The sequence below is a fragment of the Carex rostrata genome, chromosome 26 (genome assembly GCF_964058835.1).
Source record: "Carex rostrata chromosome 26, lpCarRost1.2, whole genome shotgun sequence".
Lineage (NCBI taxonomy): Eukaryota > Viridiplantae > Streptophyta > Magnoliopsida > Poales > Cyperaceae > Carex > Carex rostrata.
In genome coordinates, this window is record NC_135943.1 from 348,785 (window position 1) to 376,040 (window position 27,256).

The 27,256-nt window shown below is 33.1% G+C and overlaps 1 protein-coding gene and 1 long non-coding RNA gene across 3 annotated transcripts; both read right to left on the reverse strand.

Annotated features, from left to right (window-relative positions):
- Positions 1–1,919: 1,919 nt before the first annotated feature.
- On the reverse strand, positions 1,920–9,065 carry LOC144544548 (F-box protein At3g62430-like). The gene is made up of 4 exons (XM_078293076.1): positions 8,293–9,065; positions 8,093–8,165; positions 7,689–7,847; positions 1,920–2,160 (listed from the first exon to the last, which is right to left on the reverse strand). The coding sequence occupies exons 1-4, from the start codon at positions 9,063–9,065 to the stop codon at positions 1,984–1,986; spliced, it is 1,182 nt and encodes a 393-aa protein (XP_078149202.1). The 3' UTR covers positions 1,920–1,983.
- A 3,622-nt stretch (positions 9,066–12,687) lies between these two features.
- On the reverse strand, positions 12,688–14,314 carry LOC144544626 (uncharacterized). Of its 2 annotated transcripts, none has more exons than XR_013508271.1 (3): positions 13,938–14,314; positions 13,326–13,484; positions 12,688–13,082 (listed from the first exon to the last, which is right to left on the reverse strand). It is a non-coding gene; the product is annotated as an uncharacterized LOC144544626 (long non-coding RNA). The 2 variants fall into 2 exon arrangements; XR_013508272.1 differs by lacking the exon at positions 13,938–14,314 and adding an exon at positions 13,739–13,926.
- Between the last annotated feature and the right edge of the window lie 12,942 nt (positions 14,315–27,256).

Sequence of the window (27,256 nt, forward strand, 5' to 3'; positions counted from 1 at the left end):
CATCACTTTTGAATAGCTTATAATTTTTATTTATTTGAATAGTTCATTATATACCAATTAGACTTAATGACTGTTATACTATTAAAAATGAAGGTAGCAGATGAATATTTCCATATATATATATATTTTTTATATAGTTTTGTCAATTTTATATTTAAACTTTAGATGTGGGCTGGTTAGTGGGATAGGTCTAATTGGGACCAGAGGTAGTCACTACTTGCCAATAAAGTCAACTTAAAGGCCATATTAATTGCACAAGTCAATACTTTCATTGTCAGTTTTCTCATACCCACTAATTTAGTGGATCAGAAATTAATGCACAGTTAATGCCTCTATTGTCTCTTCCTACAATCATGAGGGATGAGGTATTCACAATCAAAAAGTGGCAAAGAATACTTAAGCTTTCTTTTAATTATGTAGTTAAAAAAAATAAAAATTCAAAGCTCAGCACATGCTTGATTTGTAGATATGTCCAAGAATTTAAGTCACTGTGTTGACTCCAAGTGCCTATATTAATTAATCTCATCCATATATTTGTAATATTTTTTATTATTTTTACTAGGGATTGATAACTTTCTCCGCACATTTATTATATATATACGGATCGAATATTAAATTGATATATAAATATAAATTGAACAAAGCCTGTACAGAATTCAAGTTAGATATTGTGATATAATTATTTTTTAAAAATAAAATGTAAACAATTATTAGTGTTAGAAATAAGCTATGATTGATCATAGTGGTCAGAAACAGAACCTTTTTTCATAATAAATTGTTAGTTATAGAGTTTTAATCATGGTACTGGATGTCGGTATTCTTGTAAAATTGGGGATCACAATAATTATCATGTCAGTATCAACTTTAAAGCTTATAATCTATTTGCATTTGTATGTGCCTAACTGTATTCGTATTGCTATTCATATTTGCAAAATATTCATGTTTATACAAATTAGAATATATATACACAGATAACTGATTTGTTTCACCCCTTGAAGACATTAACATGTACAAACTGACTCTCAAATTTGCCTAAAAGTAAACTAACTAGGACAATTTTTCCTTTTTTTATTTTGTGCAAATATATATAACTTAAGTATGTCCATTGTTAACAAATCACAAATGCATCATAATTAACAAATAGTCAATATCAACCAAAGGCGTTATCATCTAATTTATTAGCAATATCAATGAAAAACTGTATTTATTTTGGTCAATTTATCATAATTGGACTGTCGAACATTTGTTTATCTGACCCAATTAAGAATTATAAAGCGAACCTAAGATAGATGCGTGTGTGTGCACTCGCGCGCTTAAGAGTGCATATAATATACATGAGAAACGATTTCCACTTTACAAGGCCCAATAGGTGCTCTCCTCAAGACCCAATTCATGTGGGTTAAAGGCTTAAAGCAAGCATCAACCAAAGTGATTTTGCTGTACCCAATTAATAGCAAGAGTGTATCAAGCCCAATAAGCTCACAAATTGTCAACGCACACTTAATAAAATTTCTACCATTGGAACTTTCTGGCAATTATGTTGAACCATTAAACAAAAAATGCGGGTGACTTGCCCATAATATAGTAATCACTAATCAGTAATAAGTTGAGTAATGAATATGGGATTGGCTTAGTTTTGGAATCATACAAGCAACAAAATAACAAAAATAGTACAAAAAAGAAGAAGAAGAAGAAGAAGCTAATTTAGTAAAAATGAATGATTACTAATTCAGGCAACTATCATTTTTCCCATTTTCCTGACATGGGTACACTGTCTGTATTCTCAACTTACAGAAATGGACTATACTTAAAGAAAATCGCATAGTTTTGGAAATATAACTCTGCAATGTTAAGATCGAAAATATGGCCGATTTCCAAACCATGAAAACAACACAGAAATACTACAACACTCATAAAATATCAGCTAATTCAGTTAACAGACCATCAAACCCTCATCAAAATCAAAATCGAATTCAGACTACACTAATTTAATTCCCCAATGGTCTTCACATGGGCATACAGATTTTTTTTCAGTTGATCAATCCATTCATTACTCCTCCCCTGTTTCATGATCTTAACTTTCTCAAGCCGGTTCTGATGGTGCATCCCAACTTTTGGTTCCTCCCATTTTGACTTGTCATCAGTTGCAACTTCCTCTGTCTACAATAGCATGAAAATAAATCGTTTAAAGAATACAAAGTACGAACTGCTGGTCATAAATGTGGTATCTGTTATTTACAGTTGATCACTGGTATACATGGACTTATTCTCATATGCCCGTTTCGGATATCACTCATCAAATTTTTGCTTTTCCCCTCAGAATTGAGTACTAAGTCTACCAAAAGGAGAGAGATGTATAAGTGTTTTCATGCGAGCAATGTTCCATGCATGAGATAGGGATTACATTATCGCCATGTAGCGTGAGCTGCTGTAGATTAGGTGACTGGAGGAAAAAAGAAACCAAGCCGAAATCGCTATTCAGACACCAACCACCCAGCTTTAACCTCTTCAGGTTCTTGAAAATCGGCCACTGAGGAACTCCTGCTCCTTGCTCAAATAATCCCTTCAAATCAAAATAGCAATATTAATATTCTATCAAAAAGGTACTACTAAAAAAGGGTAATTCCAAGGGGACATCTGTTGTAAAGCAAGTGTTAATACAAACAAAAAGGAAGGTCTAATGTTAAACAAGAAAAGTATGCCCGAGCAAAACCAATCAACACAGATAATAGTATTCCATTTGTTTATGAAAAAAATTGTTATGACATATCGTTGTAAACTTTTAATGACTAATTTAGTAGTGCATGGAAAATGTACCTTAACTTCAGTACCAGGTACAGTAAGAGTAAGCCTTGTGAACTTTGAAAGACTGTCGAGAAGCTCGGGCCCACTAAAGTGATACCATCAGAATATATGCAAGATAAAAAATCAATTATTTTATATGTAAGAAAACAGGATGTTTTTTTTATAGAAATTACAACGCAAAATTAACAAGGCAGAAAGAATCGGTGTGTACCTTCTTGAGAAATCACAAGACAAAAGACCCAACCTCTTCAATGTACCAGAAGAAATTCTAGAGGCAGTCAAAATACAATTGTGTAGAAACAATTCTTCAATAATGGGACAACCCGAGAAAAGTTTACCGAGAAAATCATCACTGACTGTTACATTACAAAGATCTAATCTTTTGAGGTGTGGGAGGTTGACCGGGTTTGGTGCGATTTCAATATCACGGTCTTCTAATTTACTCCCAAAGCAAATTTCTTGCAAGGAAGCACAAGTGAAGATCTCATAACTACTGGGCATATTATGCTTACAAAAAGAAACAGCCAAGAATTGAGGTTTGAACTCCAATGCAAGCAAGATACATTCTTTGAAAGCTTCAGAATTGCAAGATACACAAATTTTAGTTACTGAGACAAGAACGAAATGAGATAGGGCGTCTGATGCTTCTCGCTTTTGTAACATGGCTTCAACCAATTTCGCAAATTTGTCCTCATATTCTCTAATAATTTCACCAGAAAGGACGTTGTTGACATTATTGTCCAACAAAAACTCTTGAAAGTTAAAGAATAAAATAGGAAGAGAGGCCGATGTGTTCTTCCATGTTTGGGAAAGTACGCTTGTTTTGATGACATCTTTAATTCTGAGGAAGGAGAGGATTTGCTCTTGGATTTCCTTCGGCAAGCTGCTAATCCTGTCGATGTCATCTGACGGCTCGCTAGTGTAGTTAGACCTCCTTGTCTTCATCTGAAACCATTCACGCAAGAATTTCAACAATTGACCCATCTTTTTTATCGACTTCTCAAATTTTAGAACTAATCCCTCCTTCCTCTTCAACAGCTCACTTATGTTATGTGGAAGAATACTGTGTCAATGTCAATGACACTCTATGCGTCATATTTATAGAGAGACGGAGAGGGTTGTATTCAACAATTTCAGGGATGGAATGGGCTTGATGAATCTTTTTTTTAATATACAAAGAGATAAAAGCCCAATAAGCCCAGTAAGCAACCTTACATTATCACTCTTTAAATAAAGTTAGCAACCTATATATATATATTTTTTTTTTTTTCGTAAAAATTTGATCGAACTAAGAATCGTACCACGTTGCAAACCACGATTAGGTCTAGAAATACAAATGATTGCTGACTAGAATATGTTGAATGATGTTAAAAGAGCAAAATCTTACTATTTTTATTCTAATAATAAAAAAAAGAATACAACACCGGACATTGCTATTGAGAGAATAAAAAATCTCACATCAGGACATTCGGTTTCTCATGGCTGTTTGGTCATCTAAATGTTCACCAACAGTCAATATTTTTGACCTTTTAACACTGCATTCCAAGATTCTGATGCATGATGTGATGGCTAAACGACACATTCAATGCGACATGAGATGCTTATACTATGCAACGAGCCGATTGAAAAAGCATTACATCTCCTAGTCCTATTTCTATGCTCATATGCGTCAAAAATTTGGAACCTGCTGGCAACAAAACTGACATACGTACTGTTTAATGGTACCGGGTTACTCAGAATAGGATGTTTGGATACGCTTTGAAGAAAGTGTTAAAAAGCGACAGAAAGATGAACACTAAGACTTGACGGGTTTGGTTTTTATGTACAATGCGCAGAGCGGTACCAGCGTACGAGTTGGCAGAAACAATAGATCATGAAAGTAAAGCTATGGATGAATTTCTGCTGAGAAAAGACCTGACTGAGGATTTGAGTTGAATTTTGTAAAGTTTAATGATGTACAGCTATGTAATGAGATTTTTTAGTAATAGAATGCAAATATAGAAGTAAGCAGGGGGTAATCCGTAATCAGTCAATAGTTTATTGGTTTAGATGTTAATGTACATAGCTGGGGCATGAATCAGTTGTACAACATTTTAATTTAATACGAAGTGGCACCATCTACCAAAATTTCAATTTAATACAAACCGACTAAAAATTTGATATACATAATATCTAATTAATTGAAAATGTCTACATTTAAATATTTTAACTTGAGTAATATTTTTGAAATGAGGACGAATCCACTTTGAAAAAATTTGTAAGATATCTTACAAATTTTTTCAAAGTCTAAAAAGTCGATTCAAACCGTGCTACATGATCTATTTATTAAAATGTGCTTGGAGATCAAATTTTACATTTCTTTGAATTTTTTTTTACTATTTATTAAGTATTTTAAAAAATATTATTTTCAGACCATTGAATATTATACTCATCTTCAAGATAATACAATTTTAGAGACGTATTAATTAATTCGTACTGTAGTGCCTCCAAATCTTGGTCCAAATAGAAGTTTGTTCTCAATGTACCGTTAAATACTCGGCCTTATTAATTTTACCGGGGTCCAAAATCTTGACAATTAGTGGTTCAAAGTTTGTGCTCAAAGAAAAGCTTAAAATTAGTAAAATTTCACAATACTCAATTACTACTTACTAGTATGAATTGATTATGTAAATAATGTAATACGGCCTTTTTTTTTCTTGACTCTAAAAAGCCAATGGATTTTTTCAGTTTCTTATCAAATTTAATACTAACTGAACCCATTAATTATTTATTTTAAATCACCACCAACTAACACAAATAGTCAATATCAACCAAAGGCGTTATCATCTTTATTGGTAATATCAATGAAAATTAAGTTGTATTTCTTTTGGTCAATTTATCATATTTGGACTGTCGAACATTTCTTTATCTGACCCAAACAAGAATTTCAAGCGAACCTGGCTAAGATAGATGCGTGTGTGTGCACTCGCGCGCTTAAGAGTGCATATAAAAGAGACAGAAATTAAATTTTGTGTCCTAATGTGAACTGTATTTTCATGTTAATCTAGCCTACGCGCAATTTCACAAAAAATAAGACTGTACTCGATTACTTGTAAGAGCATATGAAGCCAATAAGCTCATAAATTATCAAATTGCTAGTAAAGGCGAAAGGGGCTCGTGATCGAAACATTGTGGTTTGGCATCTAAAGTTTGGACTTTGTGGCGGGAGAGAAATAAACTATTCTCCTCCAATAAAAAAAACCAATGGTTTTATTAATTAATGATACAACACTTTTTTTTTATTTAAATTACTTGGTAGGGACTACCAATTAATGATACAACCCTCAATATTGTTTTTTGGTTGCAAAGCATATGACTATAGGAGAAGGGGCATCATAGAGCATAGTGATGCATATTGCGCTCTTTCTTTACTTTTCAATTCCATGTCTTTTTGTTTCTACTCATTTGGGCTACCCTTTGTAAATAACTTTTTTTATTAATTCAAATGTTGACGGCATTTCCTTGAAATTTTTTTGCCAAATTACAGAAAGAAACGGTTTCTACTTTAAAAGGCCCAATAGATGCTCTCCTCAAGACCAATTCGTGTGGTAAAAGCAAGCATCTACCAAAGCTCAAAAAGTGATTTTACCCAATTACTAGCAAGAGTACATTCAGCCCAATAATTAGCTCATAAATTGTCACTGCACATTCAAAAAATTACTACAATCAAAACTTACTGGTAACAATGTTGAACCATTAAAAACATAAATGCTAATATATTGAAAAGGGAAATGATAAGAAACTGAAATCTCCAATAGTTTTTTTTTTTTTTTTTTGAAACCGGGCAGCGCTGCCAGATGTGAAATCTCCAAAAGTTACCTGAATTGACCAAGACTCTGACTGATTTAATATCCTTCCATAATGTCACTCAACTGATTTACTGATCAGTTAAGACTAAGAGTTGTTTGTTTCACAAGACAATGTTTTGATTGCAATATGAGATATACCTACAAGCACTCTCAAACGCCAGATCAGACAGCACCCCTTTTGTTTCATTGCAACTCAGATGTTCTGAATATGGGATCGGGTTAGTTTTGGAATCATACAAACAACAAAATAACAAAAATAGTAAATAAAAAGCTAATTTAGTCAAAATCAATGATCACTAATTCAGAGTACTATAATTGTTACTGTCCCCATTTTCTTGACATGGCAACATAGATTCTTACCTCCCTTAGCTTACATAAATTGATTATACTAGTAATAAGAGCACACCAAACCAATAAGCTCATCGTCAGCATATTATTAGTCAAATATTAGAAACAAAGTAACAAGCCTGAAAATATCTACTAATTACTAATTTAACCCACAAAATTAAAACTAAACATTCTGGTACATTGAAAAGAGAGATGATAACTAAATGAAAGATCTTATAGTTGTGGAAATATGGCACTGCAAGCTGGACAACAGTATGGCCAATTTCAAAGCCATGAAAACAACACAAAACACTACAGTACTACATTAATTTCCCCAATGGTCTTCACATGGGCATACAGATTTTTTTTCAGTTGATCAATCCATTCAGCACTCCTCCCCTGATTCATGATATTAACTTTCTCAAGCCGCTCCCGTTGGAACATCTCAACCTTTGGGACCTCCCAATTTGACTTGTCCTGTGTCTACAATGGCAAAAAAATAAATCGCTCAGAGAATACAAAGTACGAACTGCTGGTCATAAATGTGGTATCTGTTATTACAGTTCACTGGTATACATGGACTTCTTCTCATATGTCCGTTTCGGATATCACTCAGAATTGAGTACTAAGGCTACCAAAAAGACTACAGGAGAGAGATGTATAAGTGTTTTAATGCAAGCAATGTTCAATGCATGAGATAGGGATTACATTATCGCCGTGTAGCGTGAGCTGCTCTAGATTAGGTGACTGGAGGAAAAAAGAAACCAAGCTGAAATCGCTATTCAGACACCAACCACCCAGTTTCAACCTCTTCAGGTTCTTGAAAATTGGCCATTGAGGAACTCCTCCTCCTTTCTCAAATAATCCCTTCACATCAAAATAGCAATAATAATGTTCTATCAAAAAGGGTAAATCCAAGGGGACATCTGTTGTAAAGCAAGTGTAAATACAAACAAAAAGAAAGGTCTAATGTTAAACAAGAAAAGTATGCCTGAGCAAAACCAATTAATACAAATAATAGTATTCCATTTGTTTATGAAAACAATTGTTATGGCATATCGCTGTAAACTTTTAAATTTTAGGGACTATTTAGTAGTGCAAGGAAAATGTACCTCAACTTCAGTACCCGGTACAGTAAGAGTTAGCCTTGTGAATTTTGAAAGACTGTTGAGAAGCTCGGGCCCACTAAAAGTGATACCATCAGAATGTATGCAAGATGAAAAATCAATTATTTCTTATGTAATAAAACAGGATGTTTTTTTTATAGAAATCACAACGCAAAATTAACAAGGCAGAAAGAATCGGTGTGTACCTTCTTGAGAAATCACAAGACAAAAGACCCAACCTCTTCAATGTACCAGTAGAAATTCTAGAGGCAGTCAAAATACAACTGTCTAGAAACAATACTTCAATAATGGGACAACCCAATAAAAGTTTATCAAGAAAATCATCACTGACTGTTACATTACAAAGATCTAATCTTTTGAGGCGGGGGAGGTTGACCGGGTTTGGTGCGATTTCAATATCACGGTGTTCTAAGTTACTCCCAAAGCAAACTTCTTTCAAGGAAGCACAAGTGAAGATCTCATAACTACTGGGCAGATTATGCTTACAAAAAGAAACAGCCAAGAATCGAGGTTTCAACTCCAACGCATGCAAGATACAGTCTTTGAAAGCTTCAGAATTGCAAGATACACAATTTTTAGTTACCGAGACAAGAACGAAATGAGATAGGGCAACTGTTGCTTCTCGCTTTTGTAACACGGATTTAATAAATTTAGCAAATTTGTCCTCATATTCTCTCATAATTTCACCAGAAAGGACGTTGTTGACGTGATTGTCCAACAAGAACTCTCTAAAGCTAAAGAATAAAATAGGAACAGAGGTCAATGTCTTCTTCCATGTTTTGGAAAGTACGCTTGTTTTTATGGCATCTTTAGTTCTGAGGAAGGAGAGGATTTGTTCTCGGAGTTCCTCCGGCAAGTTGCTAATTCTGTCGATGTCATCTGGCGGTTCGCTAGTGTAGTTAGACCTCCTTGTCTCCATCTGAAACCTTTCACGCAAGAATTTCAACAATTGACCCATCTTTTTAATCAACTTCTCAAATTTTTAGAACTAATATCTCCTTCCTCTTCAACAGCTCACTTATGTCATGTGGAAGAATACTGTGTCAATGTCAATGACACCTCTGTGTCATATTTATAGAGAGACGGAGAGGGCTGTATTCAACAATTTCAGGGATGCAATGGGCTTGATGAATTTTTTTAAAAAAACAATATACAAAGAGATAAAAGCCCAATAAGCCCAGTAAGCAACCTAACATTATCGCTCTTTAAATAAAGTTATTTTATTTTTTTCCTAAAAATTTGAACTAGAAAATCTTACCTCGTTGCCAACCACGATTCAAGCTCTAGAAATACAAATGATTGTTAACTAGGATTTGTTGAGTGATGTTAAAATACCAAAATCTTACCTCGTTGTGAACCACGATTCAAGCTCTAGAAATACAAATGATTGCTGACTAGAATTTGTTGAGTGATGTTAAAGTACCAAAAACTTACTATTTTTATTCTAATAAAAAAAAGAAAAACATTACGTGCAACACCGGACATTGTTGTTGAGAGAATAAAAAATCTCACATCAGAACATTCGGTTTCTCATGGCTGTTTGGTCATCTAAATGGCCACCAGCTGTCAATATTTTTGCCTTTTTAACATTGCATTCCGAGATTCTTATGCATAACCTGATGGCTAAACAACACATTCAATGCGACATGAGATGCTTACTATGCAACGAGCCAATTGAAACAACATTACATCTTTTAGTCCTATTTCTATACTCGTATGCATCAGCAATTTGGAACCTGCTGGCAGCAAAACTGAGATACCGTTTAATGGTATCGGGTTACTCGGTACAGAATGTTTGGATACACTCTGAAGAAAGTGTAAGAAATGGCAGAAAGATGAACACTAAGACCTGACGGGTTTGGTTTTTATGTACAATATGGATGATTTGGAAGCAGCGTAATGCGCAAATGTTTGGGGGCAGCAGTACCATCGTATGGGTTGACATAAACAATAGAGCATGAAGGAAAGCTATGGATGAATTTCTGGTGATGAAAGACCTAACTGAGGATTTGAATTGACTTTTGTGGCGTTTAATGATGTACAGCTTTGTAATGAGGTTTCTTTTCGTAACTAGAATGTAAATATAGAAGTAAGCAGGGGGTAATCAGTAAATAGTTTACTAGTTTAGAAGTCAGTCGATGTACGTAGCTGGAGCATGGTCAGTTGTAGAACATTTCAATTTGATACAAAGTTGCAGCATCCACCAACATTCTTAAAAAAAAAAAGACATTCGGTTTCAATTTATATTCTGCGTGATCACGAAATTAGACTAGAGTCACTAGACTAATCCTGAAACAGAGCTAAATGAAATCCAATTACTATTTGCACCCAATCCCCTTATTTAAGTTTTACATCAAAAAATTGCCTTCAGACTAAATTGGGCTTGTTAAGTGCAACCTGACACATTATTTCTCCCCTCGAACCCGAAAGCCTGACTTTATTTTCTGTCCAAAGTTTTTATTTTACCATTAAAAAAAATTGAACTAAAAATCACAATTTGATCAGAATTTAATTTTGACATGAACGTAACGTAAAATTGCAGATAGAAATTTGATATTTGCAGCTTAAAATGGCGGACACAACTTTTACCAAATTTCCCAAACAAAGCAGCTGCTTTGATTTTTGTCCAATCCAAATGCGCTGAGAGGATAACTCTGCCTTTTGGTCAAAGGGGCTGAAAAACAAAAAAAAAAGGTTTTTTCCGCAACGTGAAGTTGCGGACATTCAATTTCTGTCCGTAATTTCACATTGTGACTGTGTCATAAATGAAATTCTCACAAAATCATAATTTTTATATATTTTTTTAGTGGTATAAATGAAAATTTCGGATGTTTAATTGCGTTCGTGTCATAAATGAAATTCTCACAAAATTATGATTTTTTTATTTAACTTTCTTTGGAGTGGTATAAATGAAAATTTCAGATGTTCAGTGTTTTCTCTTAAAAAAGCAAAAAAAAATGATTGATCCTTTTTAGCGCCATAATTCAGAAAACAAAGACAGAATTTGAGAACGCCAAAAACAATACTACCTTTTTTTGTTTCATTTGATCCACCAATACTTTAGATAGTATGACTAAGTATTCTAACAATCATGCCCCACATTCTTATTTCTAATTTTAAGATTCAAATAGTCAACTAGAACGGTTTAATATTATATCCAAATTAAAATATTGCAGGAGACAAAATGTTATATTATTTATACTATTATTATAGATATGTAAAAAATCACCGTTTTTTTGTGGTTCAAAATCTTTTGATTTTGTAATTATCTAAATAGGACAAATTTTTTTTAAAAATATAAAATTTGATCTCCTGGTACATTTTAATATAGATATCATGTTGAGCAGTTTAAATATAATGTTTGAACATTAAAAATGAAAAAAAAAGTGTGGGTAGGAGTGGAACACGAAAGCAATAAGGCATTTTAACTATACTCTACTCTTATATATGTTGACTAAACAATCAAATAAGTACTGTAGGCTTCAGTTACTTTTTGGAACATGATTTAATTGAATTGGACTGAAATAAACTGATCTTTATCTTTAAATGGTATAAAATACAAAAAAATGAGTTACTTTCATTGGTGGTTTAATGTTTAGTCCGCACTAAACACCCGCTCCATTGAAGCCCTAGCTTTCTCCACCAAGGCCCCCATCGATCCCTCTGTTCATGCCACCAATCCCTCCTCTGTCTCTCCTTCCTCTGTCTCTGCCGCTGCATGGGTACACAGATTCTCAACTTACTGAAGCAAGGACTTGGCTCTCCTGTGAACTGTTGGATGTCATGAACATTTTCATGTTAATCTAGCCTACGCACAATATCCCAAAATAATAAAAATAATAAAAATAAGAAGGCTGTAGTCGATTACTAGCAAGTGCGTATGAAGCCAATAATCTCATAATTCATAAATTGCCAAGAAGCCTAATTTTCTATTGCAGAAAGAAACGGTTTCTACTTTTAAAAGTCCGAAATAGGTGCTCTGCTCAAGACCCAATTCGTGTGGGTTAAAGCAAGCATCAATGAGAGCCCAAAGTGAGTTTGCTGTACTCAAGCCCAATAAGCTCACATATTGTCAACGCACATTCAAAAAAATTGGAAAATAAAAAATTTGTGGTAACTATATGTTGAATCATGCATTACAAACAAAAATGCTGGGACATTGAAAAGGAAAATTAATAGAAAATGAAAGATTCAATAGTTATGGCATGTATAGATCTAGTAGTAATTAACTCTATTTCAAGGTACTTGTGATGGAATGAATGACTATGCCTAATATCAAACCAATATCTTGTGAAAATAACAACTCTTAGTCTTAATTGATCATTAATAAATTGAGTGACATTAATTAATTTATGGATCTTTATGGAAGGATATTGAATCAGTCACAGTCTTGGTCAATTCAGGTGACTTGGCCATAAGACTCAACTGACCTGGCCACAATATGAGATATATATACCTACAAGCCACTCTTAAACGCCAGATCAGACAGTATCTTTTTGACCCAACTCAGCCGTCAACTTATAAAAATTGATTATACTCAATAATAGTAATAAGAGCACACCAAACCAATAAGCTCATAGGCATATTATAAGTCAAATATTAAAAACAAGGTAACAAGCCCGAAAATATCTACTAATAACAAAATTGAACCACAAATTTAAAACTAAACATTCTGGTACATTGAAAAGAGATATGATAACTAAATGAAGAATCATATAGTTGTGGAAATATGGCCTTGCAACCTGGACAAAAGTATGGCCAATTTCCAAGCCATGAAAACAACACAAAAATACTACAGTACATTAATTTCTCCAATGGTCTTCACATGGGCATGCAGATTTCTTTTCAGTTGATAAATCCATGCATTAGTCCTCCACTGTTTCCTGATATTAACTTTCTCAAGCTGCTCCCGTTGGAACCTCCCAACTTTTGGTTCCTCCCATTTTGACTTGTCAACAAAAGTAAATTCCTCTGTCTTCAATGGCATGCAAATAAATCGTTTAGATAATATAAAGTCCTAACCGCTGGTCATAAATGTGGTATCTGTTATTTACAATTCACTGGTATACATGGACTTATTCTGATATGTCCGTTTTGGATATCACTCATCAAATTTTTGCATTTTTCCCCTCAGAATTGAGTACTAAGGCTACCAAAAGGAGAAAGATGTGTAAGTGTTTTAATGCGAGCAATGTTCAATGCATGAGATAGGGATTACATCATCGCCGTGTAGCGTGAGCTGCTCTAGATTAGGTGACTGGAGGAAAAAAGAAACCAAGCTGAAATCGCTATTCAGACACCAACCACCCAGCTTCAACCTCTTCAGGTTCTTGAAAATTGGCCATTGAGGAACTCCTCCTCCTTTCTCAAATAATCCCTTCAAATCAAAATAGCAATAATAATATTATATCAAAAAGGTACTAATAAAAAGGGTAAATCCAAGGGGACATCTGTTGTAAAGTAAGTGTAAATACAAACAAAAAGAAAGGTCTAATGTTAAACAAGAAAAGTATGCCTGAGCAAAACCAATCAACACAGATAATTGTATTCCATTAGTTTATGAAAAATTATTGTTATGGCACATCGCTGTAAACTTTTAGTGACTAATTTAGTAGTGCAAGGAAAATGTACCTTAACTTCAGAACCCGGTACAGTAAGAGTTAGCCTTGTGAATTTTGAAAGACTGTTGAGAAGCTCCGGTCCACTAAAAGTGATACCATCAGAATATGTGCAAGATGAAAAATCAATTATTTCATATATAATAAAACAGGATGTTTTTTCTATAGAAAGCAGAACGCAAATTCACAAGGTAGAAAGAATCGGTGTGTACCTTCTTGAGAAATCACAAGACAAAAGACCCAACCTCTTCAATGTACCAGTAGAAATTCTAGAGGCAGTCAAAATACAACTGTCTAGAAACAATACTTCAATAATGGGACAACCCGAGAAAAGTTTATTGAGAAAATCATCATTGACTGTTACATCACAAAGATATAATATTTTGAGACGCGGGAGGTTGACCGAGTGTGGAGCGATTACAATATCACGGTCTTCTATTTTACTCCCATAGCTAACTTCTTCCAAGGAAGCACAAGTGAAGATCTCATAACTACTGGGCAGTTTATGCTTACAAAAACAAACAGCCAACAATTGAGGTTTGAACTCCAACGCATGCAAGATACAATCTTTGAAAGCTTCAGAATTGCAAGATACACAATTTTCTTCTCTGGAGACTATAACGAAATGAGACAGGGCGTCTGATGCGTTTCTCTTTTGTAACACGCCTTCAACAAATTTCGCAAATTTGGCCTCATATTCTCTTATAATTTCATCAGAAGGGTCTTCAATGCCATTGTCAAACAAGAACTCTGTAAAGTGAAAGAATAGAATAGGACGAGAGTCTGATGTGTTCTTCCAGGTTTTGGAGAGTACGCTTGTTTGCATGGCTTCTTTAGTTCTGAGGTAGGAGAGGGTTAGCAATCGGATTTCCTCCGGCAAGTTGCTAGTGTATTCAGTTGGGATCCTGTTCATCAGCGGAAGCCTCTCACGCAAGAAATTCTTCAATTTACCCATCTTTTTAATCTACTTCTCAAATTTTAGAACTAATTGCTCCTTCAGTCCTTCGTCTTCAACAGCTCACTTGTGTTATGTGGAAGAATGCTGGGTGAATTGAATGTCAATGACACCTCTGTGTGTCATATTTAATTATTTATAGAGAGACGGAAAGGGTTGTATTCAACAATTTCAGGGATAAAATGGGCTTTATGATTTGTTTTCAAAAACAATATACAAAGAGATAAAAGCCCAATAAGCCCAGTAAGTAATGACGATAATTATCGCTCTTCAAATAACATTGTAGTAGCATATGTAATTCCTCTTATCAACTTTTTGTGAAAACTACAAGTGGAGGCAAATTTCAAGAAACGGGTTCAAGAAATTACCCACTGACAAATATATATTTATTTAAACTTTTTCAATTTCTTATTCTTTTTTGGTTAGTTACATATCCAACTAATTAAACCCAAAAGATCAACTGTGGCGCTTTTTCTATAGCCTCGGATAAACTTATGAGCCCAACCACTGTTAGCCATAGTGACAAATGAATTATTCGGGTTCGGTTCGGCGAGATCAAAAATTCGTGATTCGGGTATAATTCGGGAATGATTCGGAATTATCCGGACCAGAAATCTCAGTCCTGCAAGGGAGCAAAAAAATAAAAAACCAAAAAAATAATTGTTCTTGGAAAAATTCAGGAAAAATTCATGAATAATTCGTAAAATTCGGGAAAAGTTCGTAAAATTCGGGAATTATTCGGGTTTAATTCGGTCAAAGTTCGGTCAACCGAATAATTCGGTGTTCGGTTCGGCATCACCCCAAAAAAGAATTAAACGGGTATAATTCGGGTACCTTGTCACTATGCTGTTAGATCCTTGTGAGGTGTCACCTTGTGAAACTTAAATTTGATTTGTTAACAGTTTTAGGACATAAAAACTATTTTTCTCATTTTTCCATATTATGTATAGGCATTTAAAATAAATAAATTATTTTATAATGATATATAAAAATATTTACTTATAGAAGCCTAGAAAAAAATATTTTATATGTTCAAAATTTATCATCAGTTGACTTCGTGATTGTTTTACCATAAAAATTAGCAATCTAAATTTCTATTTTTTTTTCCTAAAAATATGAATTAAGAAAATGTTACCACGTTGCGAAACACGATTCAAGCTCTAAAAATACAAATGATTGCTGACTAGAATATGTTGAGTAATGATAAAATTAAGACCAAAATAATACAAGACTGGACATTGTTGTTGAGACTTGAGAGAGTAGAAAATCTCACATAAGGACATTCGGTTTTAATTTGTATTCTGTGTGGTCACAAAATTAGACTAGATTAATTCTGAAACATGACTTGTGAGAAAAGGGCTAAATGAAGCTTAATTACTGTTTGTACCTAATTCCCAAAATGAAGCCTGACTTATGTTCTGCGTTTTCTCTTAGAAAAAATGGTTCATTTTTATTAGCGCAGCATCATTAAACAAAAGAAAGAATTTTAGTACGTCGAAAACAACGCTCTTTTTCTCGGTCTCATTTGATCCACCAATACTTTAGATACTAAGACCGAGTATTTTGACAGTTTAACACACTGTTTCTTTTTCTTTTTCTTTTTTATAAATAATAGTCCATAGAAGAACTAATGACTATGCTAGTTGTGCCATGAAATTCATGTTTGGTTTTTCTTTCAAGTTGTTAACATACAAAAAAAACTGACTCTCAAATTTGCCTTGAAATAAATTGACACGGTGACCATTGTGTAAATCGCAATAGAAGGACACACATTTTCCTTTTTTTTTTAATTTAATGCAAATATACATAACTTGATTATGTACATTGTTAACAAATACATCTCCTATTTTTTTTTTAATTATAATTAGGGTAATTCTTATAGTCTCTAAATAAAATAACTATTCAAATTTAAAAATTGACGATATAAAATATTTAGCCTCCTCTTTTTTCAAATAACAAAAAAACTCGTCAATTTTATATCATATCTCAATAATAATAAAATGAGGTAATTCTTATAGACTTTGAATATGAAGAAAATGAAGATATAAAATATGAGGTGTGATGAGGTATAAAAGAACATGAGGCATTGGAACCCTCCTCTTTTTTCAAATATTTGTACTATAAAAGTTGTGAAAGAGAAACATTTTTCGTGTGAGAAATCATGAATTCAAATTTTAATGAAAGATCTATTATAAATATTAAATAAAAGTTGATAGATTAGACTTCCATCTTTTGTTATCAAAACAAAAGGAGTTGGTAGTATCATAACAGTTGAATGTAAGCTAGAATTATTCTTATAATTTATTTTATTAGAGTCTCTCGTTAAAGAGAGAATAATGAATTTTAACAGCATTAAAACTTTTGTTTATTCTCTCAATTCTATCTTCGAAAAAAAAAATACAATATAGAGACGTATTAATTCGTACAGAACCTCTGCAGGCCGAATTTTTTATTAATAGAAAATAAAATAATAAAATATCGAAAAAGAGTATAGATTTTGGATTTTGTCGAAAAATAAGTAGAACGGGTTTAGTAAACCCGTCCAGCGAGACGGGTCTAATTATCCCGTCCGGGTATAAGTAATTAATGACAATGCTAATCAAATCAAACTCAGCGGAAAGGAAAACAAAAAACAAAAAAAAATCGGATGGTACAAACAGACCCGTCCGGAGTAAAAAAAAAACAAAAAGAAAATCCCGGACGGTATAATATAACCCGTCCGGCATTAAAAAAAGCGAGACTGGTACAGGACTAAGTGCCTTCACGTAGCTGAGGTTGAACAAAAATTTGTTGGAGGAAGCCAACTGGAGACAATTTGTTTTTTTTCGTGAAGGCGATGGGGGAAGGAGGAAGAAAAAAAATACTCTGCCTAGGTGCGACTCAAGTCAATCAGATTTGTATGTTGGTTTTATGATGAAAGGGTAGGGGAAGCCAGAGGCCGAAGCTGCCGCAGCCTTGTAAAGATCCAGATATGTACAAGTGGTGTATAAATATATCTCCATTCTATTATTAAGCACGTTGGGTATCCGATCCGTCAACGGCTACGATTGAAAGATGAAACTTCGATTTGATCTCAACCCTCCAATTACATAATTTGTCTTATTTTGATTAAATGCATCTGTTTTATGTATAGAAGTCTAAATTTAGTTTAAAACATACTCACTACATGTGCTGCCACACGATACGTTACAATTAAAATTGAACAAATTCTGAAATTTAGTGATATATTTATCTGTTTTCATATTTCTTTGTTTCCATATATCTCTTCTTCAATTGAGAAGACTCCACCTTCCATTTTTTTATTTCCTTATTTCCTCACTTCTTTTTCGTTTCTATACGAATCACAATGAATTTTTTTTTATTTCCTTATTTCTCTTTCTTTGTTTCTATACATATTGGTGTGGGCAATTTAAAATATATTTTCAATATATAATATATCAATGTATGTGTGCGTGTATATTCTAAATTGGAAACAAAGAAGAAGAATAATATAAATTGGAAACAAAGAAGAATATAAATTGGAACGTGTGTGAATATATATTTATCTTATAATATGTGTGTGTGTATATATATCATATACATACACACGATAAGAGGTTGGCTAAGATCAAAGTGGTAGTTCCTGAGCTTTGGTGCTACCAATTTTTTTTTTCAATTTTCAAAGTTCAAAACGTCAATCCGAACCGTTCAAGTTGTTCTTCATATTAAATTGTGCTTGGAGACCAAATTTTACATTTTTCTGAATTTTTTTACTATTCATTAAGCTACTTTGAAAATCACTGATCCAACGGTGGCTTAACAAAACAGTAAAATCAGAAGCCACCGTTGGATTAGCTGTTTTCAAAGTGGATTAATAAATAGTAAATAAATTCAGAAAAATGTAAAATTTGGTCTCCAATCACAATTTAATATGGAGAACAACTTGAACGGTTCGGATCGACGTTTTGAACTTTAAAAATTAAAAAACAAATTGGTAGCATCAAAGATCAGGAACTACCACTTTGATCTTAGCCAACCTCCACACGATAACACTTTTTATTTATGTTTTTTGATATCATATTATATGTCGATATTGAATTGATTGTATGATATTTGATATTAGATTCAAATCGAGCTATTATTTGATATCATTGGTACTTAAAAATAAAGAATCATCACATCATTAAATTGTTATCAGATATCACGATTAAAGTTAATTAAAAATACAGAATCATATAAATTTTTTATTAACATGTGTCTTGATTTTTAGTAATTATTATTTTTTATTGATATATTTGTTTCTTATAATATGTCTCCGTTGCAACACTCGCGTATGATACTAGTATATATATATATAGCTAGCTGTAATCTAGTAGAGGTGAGACACACAGGCAACATTGTTGTATTGCACAGGTGCTTATATTTTATCTGGCTGGCTGTAAGTGATCCTGCAGATTCGCCGGTGAGATATCTGTTGTTTGATTCCCAAACTATTTTTGTGGGAATTTGATATTTTCATCTTGCAATGGTCTGATCCAGCTACACAAAACAGGGATGGTGATACCCATGACTTTCTATTGGTAAAAAAAAAAAATGAGAGAGAGACAAAGGCAGAGACGGAGGAGCAAGCAAGAGAGAGATGTGTGCAACTCATATATATATATATATTTTTTTTAATTCCTGGACGGATTTAATGGAACCGTCCCATATATATATATATATATATATTTTTTTTTTTTTCAACCGTCCCATGTTTTTTCAATTTTTCTCCGCCAAATTGGTTAATTTGGTTGGTTTGGTTTTTAATCCGGACGGGATAATTAAACCCGTCCCATTGGACAGATTAATTAGGACCGTTCTACTTATTTCTCGAAAATACTCCTAACATATCCGTATTTCGATATTTTATTTATTTATTTTCTATTAATAAAAAATTCGGCCTCTGCACGTGTACATCTGCTGAGTATGCATCTGAACTCTGACAGGCCTCCAAATCATGGCCCAAATAGAAGTTTGTGCTCCAATGTACCGTAAAAACCTAGTTCTATTAAATGTGTTGGGTTAAAATGCATGTTGTTTTTGTATTTCAATCACGTTCTATTAGCCTACTTTTGACTCAGGCTTTAACCTTGTAAATTTTACGGAGTTCAAAATGTTGACAATGAAAGCCCTGCTCTAGGAGTTCATGTGTCTTAACAATATTAATTACCCAGTTAAACCCATGGCTATTGTTTATGCCTTTGCTTTCCGTGCACTCCCTGTAGTGTGTAATTGTGTATCATAATGCATGCCTTGTTAAAATATAGCTTCCAATGACTTTAAAAAATACATCGAGATTTGGCCAACATGATAACAAAATTGCACGTGACGTGTCAAAAATAATAAAAAATATATTATTTATTCACTTGATGACGTCACAACAATATTTAACTTCTGTTTATTTTAATTTTGAATTGTTCATTATAAAAATGAAAAAGATGTAAAAATTTATATTATAAATGAGTAAATAAATATTATTTTTTATACCCAAATTTTGAATTATTGATCGAAAAAATTGTCTAAAAATATAATTTGCAGTCACTTTTCTGACTTGTGTATTGTGCCATAACATTTCAATATGTTCTATCATGTCACCGGCCGTGTGTCAATATTTAATACTGGATTATTGGGTAACACGAGTAAGATTAAATCTTAATTCACACTAATTAAGGAATTCATATTAATTTAGTTGTTTAATATGTAGATAAGAATTAAGGAGGTTTAATTAATTTAGAATTATTAGATGTGTCTTAAAACTCAAGTATGAGATGAAGATTCAGGCTAAAGAAGAGGTTTTTCCTTACTAAGAAATTAATGTTCAAAACAATTAATTAAACATTTAAAACTTAATAAGATGAAAGAAAGTTTAAGAAATCTTAATTATCCATCTTAAATTGCCAAACAGCCCCGGTGATACTTAATTCGTAACACTTGACGTTTTAATGCGGATACACATAAATTAAAATCTGTAAATGCCAGATCAAAAGGAATCTCAAAAAACCATGCTTGTCACATCATCTTACATTTCGTAAAATAAAAATATGATATTAATAATTAAGATTGAATTAAGAACGTCGAGTGAAAATTTTCAGAAATACGTAACATTTTTAACAAGTATTATTCTTGGAACATATCGATAAGATAATTAATTTAATTATTCTAAAGTAAAATATAATTCATTGGATCATCTTAAAAATATATATATATATATATATATAACTACATATAATGTTAATCATAAATTTTAAAATATTCAGAAACTCTCAAATTTTGAAAATTAAGAATTAATAAACCCTAATAAATTCTAAATTAGTTAAAGGAGTTTAATTATACTATAGTTATTAATTTAATTAACGAAGGAATAACTTCTAGAAATATATGTGTATGTGGGCCGATTTATACAAATGTGAGATTTAAGATCTTATTTACAAAGCTGACAGGTGGGACCCGCACCTTTAACATCCTTATCCGATAATGATATATTATAAACATATTTATCTTCACCGCTCATAATACATCTCTCTTCTATTTCTTACTTTTTTACCGCTGACCCCTCTCTCTTTCTTCCTATTGTATTGTATATGATTTATGCATTCATCTCTACTCCTCTCAATTTCGGTTCACATCTCACCTAGACTAGTTTGGGGAATTAAATTCTAGAGCTTGATAGAGTTTGTATGCCGAACTTGAACTGAGCAAGAAAGATAGTGATTAGTTGCACCAAGTGAATCCATTGGTATATATTCAACTTTCTATCTTATTTCTTTTAGACCTGATTTAAATATTTGAATAACTAAAGATTACTTCATGGTTTAGAAGCACACATGACTTTCTTTCTTGTGATTTGATACTAGTTTATTAATTTCTACAAAATTAATTAGGTAACCAAATCTTTTGACCATTAAAATTAGATGGCGTTGTTTCATTTATTTTCTTACAACTCTGGTAAATTAAAACTTAGTAGAAAGCTTAATTGAAATAGTACTCAAATTACTTTGAAGGTGAATACAAGTACAATATGTAATACACTTATATAATTATATAAGAATTACTTTCTTAAAGTATGAAATTCATTCCATGTTCAGTTATGGCTGGATTATTGTAGCTTAACTAAATATTATTTTGAGAGAAGAGTAATGGAACTTTGATTTATATAGTAATTATTACAATATATGCATCTATATGTAAACTTATTATGTTACATATGCATGAATAAGGGGCGTTTCTATTGGATGAAGATTGATGGTGGGGCTTTGGTGTGTAACTTGAGAAAGAGCTTACTATTAAAAATTAGCTTGGGATTAGGTGTAATTTCATGGTAAAAATGATGTAAGGATATATGAGTAATTTCTAGAGGAAACTTAAAAGATTCTATTTCAACAGGTATGATATAAATTGGACTTTAAGAAATTATAAATTGACACGAGGTAATACTAGTTACAGCATAATTATTTATTACTAATTGCATCATAGATATATCTTATATTTACATATAATTCTTGTCTTTTGAAACAGATAGTTCCATTAGAGATTCAATTATATGTAGCTTCAGTTATTATCAATGGATAAATAACTTTATATTAAGCATAATTCCTAAATTATCATGTATCCTACCCATTTTTCTCACATGTACTAGACGATATGAGTGCTACTTTCTTGCTTTTATGAAAGCCTTCGATGTTAAGTTTTTAACTCCGATTCTTAATTCTTTTTATACGTAGCTATCAAACTTGGCATATAAATTTAGTAAGTTATATGACACGCTTGCGGAATGGTGAATTTGATTCAAGTCTCATCATGCCCTACGTTATCAGGTGCGGGGTTACTGGACTTGTTTGATATTACATTTTTAAGAATTAAATTGTTATTCGTTTGTCATGTTGAATGATTATTTGTTGCATTATTTGAGATGTCTGAATCATATGCATAGCTCAATCAAATTATAACTGAATTCTGTGTGATATTGTTGACCTATCATTTTGTACGGTTTACCATTTGTAGGAATCTCCTATTCTGAATTATGATTAAGTCACCACAAGTTTATATTTATGGAAATCTGTTGAGCTCTGCAAAGTCTAGAAGCTATAGACTAGACTTTGGTTACGGAATCCTTATGCGCATATGGTGAACGGCCCTCGCTAATCCCAGTACCGGTTGGGAGGGGGAATCTGATTCTGATTCTGACGGTGACTATGGGTGACTATAAAGAGACGTTTGATTGATGTCATATCCAGTCTGGGACCAGAATGACAAGTTTGTTTAATGTGTTGAGAATTATCGATTCCGAGTTTATTGCATACAAAATATTATCTGACTATGAACCAGACTTTAATTAACGGTATAAGCCTAAGCATCAGATGAGGGTCAGTGGATGGTACTGAGTACCGACAGGTGTGGGTTTAGCTTGGCCACCTGTGTGACAAGTTGGTAGGTCATCTGTTTGTGCTACCAGACCTAATAATTTGAGTTTAAGCCAAATATATCTCTGTTGAGTTTCATTTGAAATTCTATGAGTTGAGATTTGATTGAATATTGTGATTGAGCATATGCATTCATTTAATATATATAAATTGAACTATTAATATTAAGTTGCGAAGATTTAATTCTGGATATGGATTGATTGCAAGTCCAGTGGTCTGATTGTGGCAAATTCGCACTGGGAGATAATATTTATATTATTTCTCACCCCCACCCTTTGGGTTATTTTCAGGTTTATTATACGGATACAGAGAGACGGTTCTGGATTGCGTCTGACAGCACAACCACAAGAAATTGGGGATTTGGGTTGTTGAAACTGACAGGATGCGGGAGATATTTCTAAAATATAGTTTGCCGTATTATGTCAGATAATTTCATAAATATTGGGATGTGGTTAATATGTAATGGTGTTATTGGTAATGCATATAAAAGATTCACTGCTTTACGTATATGTTTTAATAAATGTACGTGACAGGCTGTTATACCCGATTTGGGGTGTGACACATCAACGTACCGTATTATATCAGTCATGTTACATGAGCGTCACATCACGTCATGCATACCATATTTTTTTTTCTCCAGCGGAAACCTGCGACAAGAATGAAATCAGAAAAAAAAAACATTAAAAATGTTTAATATCTAACTTGCCTCTCAATTGCCTTCCCCTTCTGTTTCCAACTCAGGATAGAAAATAAGGTATCCGTAATTCCGTATGCATTTGACTCAAAGCAAATTACAAACGGACAGTCCAGATTAATAGTTAATACTAGCCGAGTGAAAGTCAATTCAGTGTCTATATAGAAATTATAGGAGATCTGTTTTGAGATTTGTATCAAGATAAAATAACTAATCTGGACCGTCCGTTGGTAGATTGCTCGAGTCAAGTACCTGGGGTGATCCGAATATAAATCAGTTGTTGTTTTTTTTAAATAGAAAGACAGATATCTTACTTTCTAACTTTCACTTAATAATCATAAAAGCTTTTTCATTTTGGATAAATTTATGATCTCTTACAAAAGATGTTACTTTTTTGTCACTAGATCAAATATTACTTCTTAACATATAAATTTCGTTCAACTTCCAAGATTTTGAAACTATTGATAAAAACAATTAAAAATTGTTTTCCTCTTATGCGATTGAAATGGATCATGCATGTTGGACATTTAGCAGTCTTCAATTTCCAACACACTGCATGCAATATTTATTTGATTCCCAAAAAAAAGAAGAATAAAAGAGTTGAACTAGATTAAACACCCACATAAGTGATAAGTGATTATTTTAAATTTGATATTTTTACTTTGCGTTCGGACTTTCTTGACTGTCCGGCCGGCCGACTACTGCATTTCTTCAGTATCTGTTGGTTTAACTTCTCCCGAAGCCCTTGGGATTATTCTAACAGATATTGAAAAAAAGAAAAGTCAGTTGCATATCCAAACACATTTATTTGTAGATCATGTTGAACGGTTCATGTAGATGGTTTGAACTTTATAAGCAAAAAATATATTGATTAATTCATAGCACGGACTTTCCACACTTTGCAAAGTACCATAACCTCACTCACATATATAATGATCAGAAGAACGTGGACTTAATTAGTTGGTCAATTAGTTGTTTTTTTTGCCAAATGCGCGCATTTGTAATGCACTGCCTTAAGGAAGGCAATTAGTTGGTCACTTATACGTTACATTGATGTTAATTTCTCTCTGAACGGTACGGTGGCGACGGCTGCATGGATCGGTGGACAAAGCAGTCCAGGGATCGATGCTTGAAGAGCATTGTGAAGGTCCTCAGTATGGAATCTCCCTCTTGGATTCATTGTAGTACAGTTTTGGTGCAAACCTAGCTAGGAGCATTATAAGCGGCCTTGCACCAAGTTAAGGCTAGCTGGTTGGTTTTCAATGCTATAGTTAGCACTACTGCTAGTACTGATACAAGGACTAGTTGCTCTCCTGTCATTGCTATTTCATTGTTTAGAACAAGATAGCCGACTTGCTAGGGTTTATATATATATAGAGGGATGACGGAGTGGATATAACAATATACCGGGATAAGACAAAGGTGAAAATATATAATAATGATAATAAGCAATTAGTGGGTGAAACGCAGAAACTCGCTCAAATAATCATCTTGGCTGGATTCAACAGGTGTATATTATATATATAACACAACAAATATTAACAAAGAAACATACAATTATAGATATGCGTTTGTGGTGCTCAATCATGACATTTTGAGATGAAAAACAAATAATTGTGCGTAAAAAATAAAATATTTCTGAGATATATATGTAGCACAAAAAAAATATAGGGGATGAATAATATTTTGGAAATATTTAGGCTGACCGTGCCTAAAAATAGTTAGCGGTGGAACCTAAACTCAAAAGAACGAAAAAATAAAAATTGGTTGTTTTAGCTGTTTCCTATGAATTAATAATTACAACGTGACAGTACTGCAACAACAATATATATAACACATTTGTGTAATGTTAAAATTTTTCATTATTTGAGTGTTCCAATTATGTCTCACATCTTTATTTTCATTTGCAAATTTCAAATAGTGAATCCGAACTACTTTACATAATTTTCATATTAAAATAATATGCTTGGAGATCCGTATCCTCTCCGTTATTGCAGAGGATCACCCTCACTTTACGGTTTCAGATTCAATTTCAACCGGTTTGGTATTCGGGCTGCAATAGGGCGTTCGATACGATAATTGATATAGTGATGGCTTGTGCCTTGTTTCGATTATGATCTGAGCGTTGCTATCCTTTTTCCTTGTTGACTGTTACAACCCTTGAGTGCTGCCTTGTGTGAATCGAGTAAAATCAGACACTTAAGTAAACCTAAATAGCAGTACCAATTGCAAAGTGATGCCAAAATCCAGATGTTTCTGTTCTGACCTGTAGATCTATAACGTACCAATTGCTGGATTTGATTGGGTGGAAATGCAGTGTTAGCTAGTCAGTCTTTTTTTTGAGAAACTCGGCAGTTTGGTAGTTAGTCAATCTACTAATTGAACCATACCAGTAACAAGTTCAATTATGCAGTAAAAGTTCCAAGTTGTGATAGTAAAATTTATCTGTGTTTGGCATGGCTGAGATCTCAGTCGGTCAATACCAAAACTTTTGAATACAGGTCATGCATGTGTTAGTGAGGAAGAATTTTTTTTATTTTTTTTTAACTTCAATGACACTGAAGATCACACTAATTTGGGAAAGAATCAGCGGCAATTTTATTTTGGGTACATATATTTGCAGTGTTCTCCATGGCTGGATGGATTATTCTCTTCCTAAGCATCCTTTTCTGAGCTACCTAGGTGAATATAACTCTTTAGTATATTTTCATCTATTTGAGTCAACTTCTAAATTTTTTTTCCTGGAATGAAACTTCAACTCCTGATATAGTATGAGTGAAATATTCGTTGTAATTGTACTCAATTTTTTTTACTTGATATATTTTGACAGCTCCTGCCAATCTTTCAAAACAAAAGAGAGGAAGGGAGAGAGGAAATGAGATAACGCTAGAAGGGGCGAAGGGTAAAAAGAATGATGGAGATTGAAAAATTAATGGAGGCCATCGCTAGAAGAAGAAAAGAAAAAAGAAAAGTGTTTAGTAAGTAAAAACCTATTTTCAGTTGTTTCACCTCTCTTCCCTTTATCAAGTTTAGGAGTCTGTTTAACTGATGGTACATGGAGAAGCTTGCTTTTGAATTATAAGTTTTTTTTGAAGGTCAGCTGGCAAGAAGCCAGCTGACAATATATTGATAAAAAAAAAAAAATTATTTACATCCCCAAGTGGGTTTTTCTAATACAATTCCTACACATTAAATAGTAAATAAAGCACTAATTAGCACCGTAAATGATCGGTTTTGATCATGAGTACCCATTCTTCCCCTTACAAACCCCCTCTTAACAATTGGATCTCCAAAGAAAAGTTTCTTGTACCGATTCATTAATTAAACTCATCACTTGTTTGTATTCCTGAGAGAAAATCCTCCGATTCCTCTCCTTCCACAGCGCCCACACTCCTACTGCCCAAGCGACATCCCATCGTTTCTTGGCCTCTCCTGAGAGCCCCC

Excerpts from the sequence above, each read along its gene's own strand:
- LOC144544548 (XM_078293076.1), bottom strand. The coding sequence starts at position 9,065 with ATGGGTCAATTGTTGAAATTCTTGCGTGAAAGGTTTCAGATGGAGACA. Across the intron at positions 8,166-8,292 it reads TCTTGTGATTTCTCAAGAAG|TGGGCCCGAGCTTCTCAACA; the intron begins GTACACACCGAT and ends TATCACTTTTAG. Across the intron at positions 7,848-8,092 it reads TACCGGGTACTGAAGTTGAG|GGATTATTTGAGAAAGGAGG; the intron begins GTACATTTTCCT and ends TTTGATGTGAAG.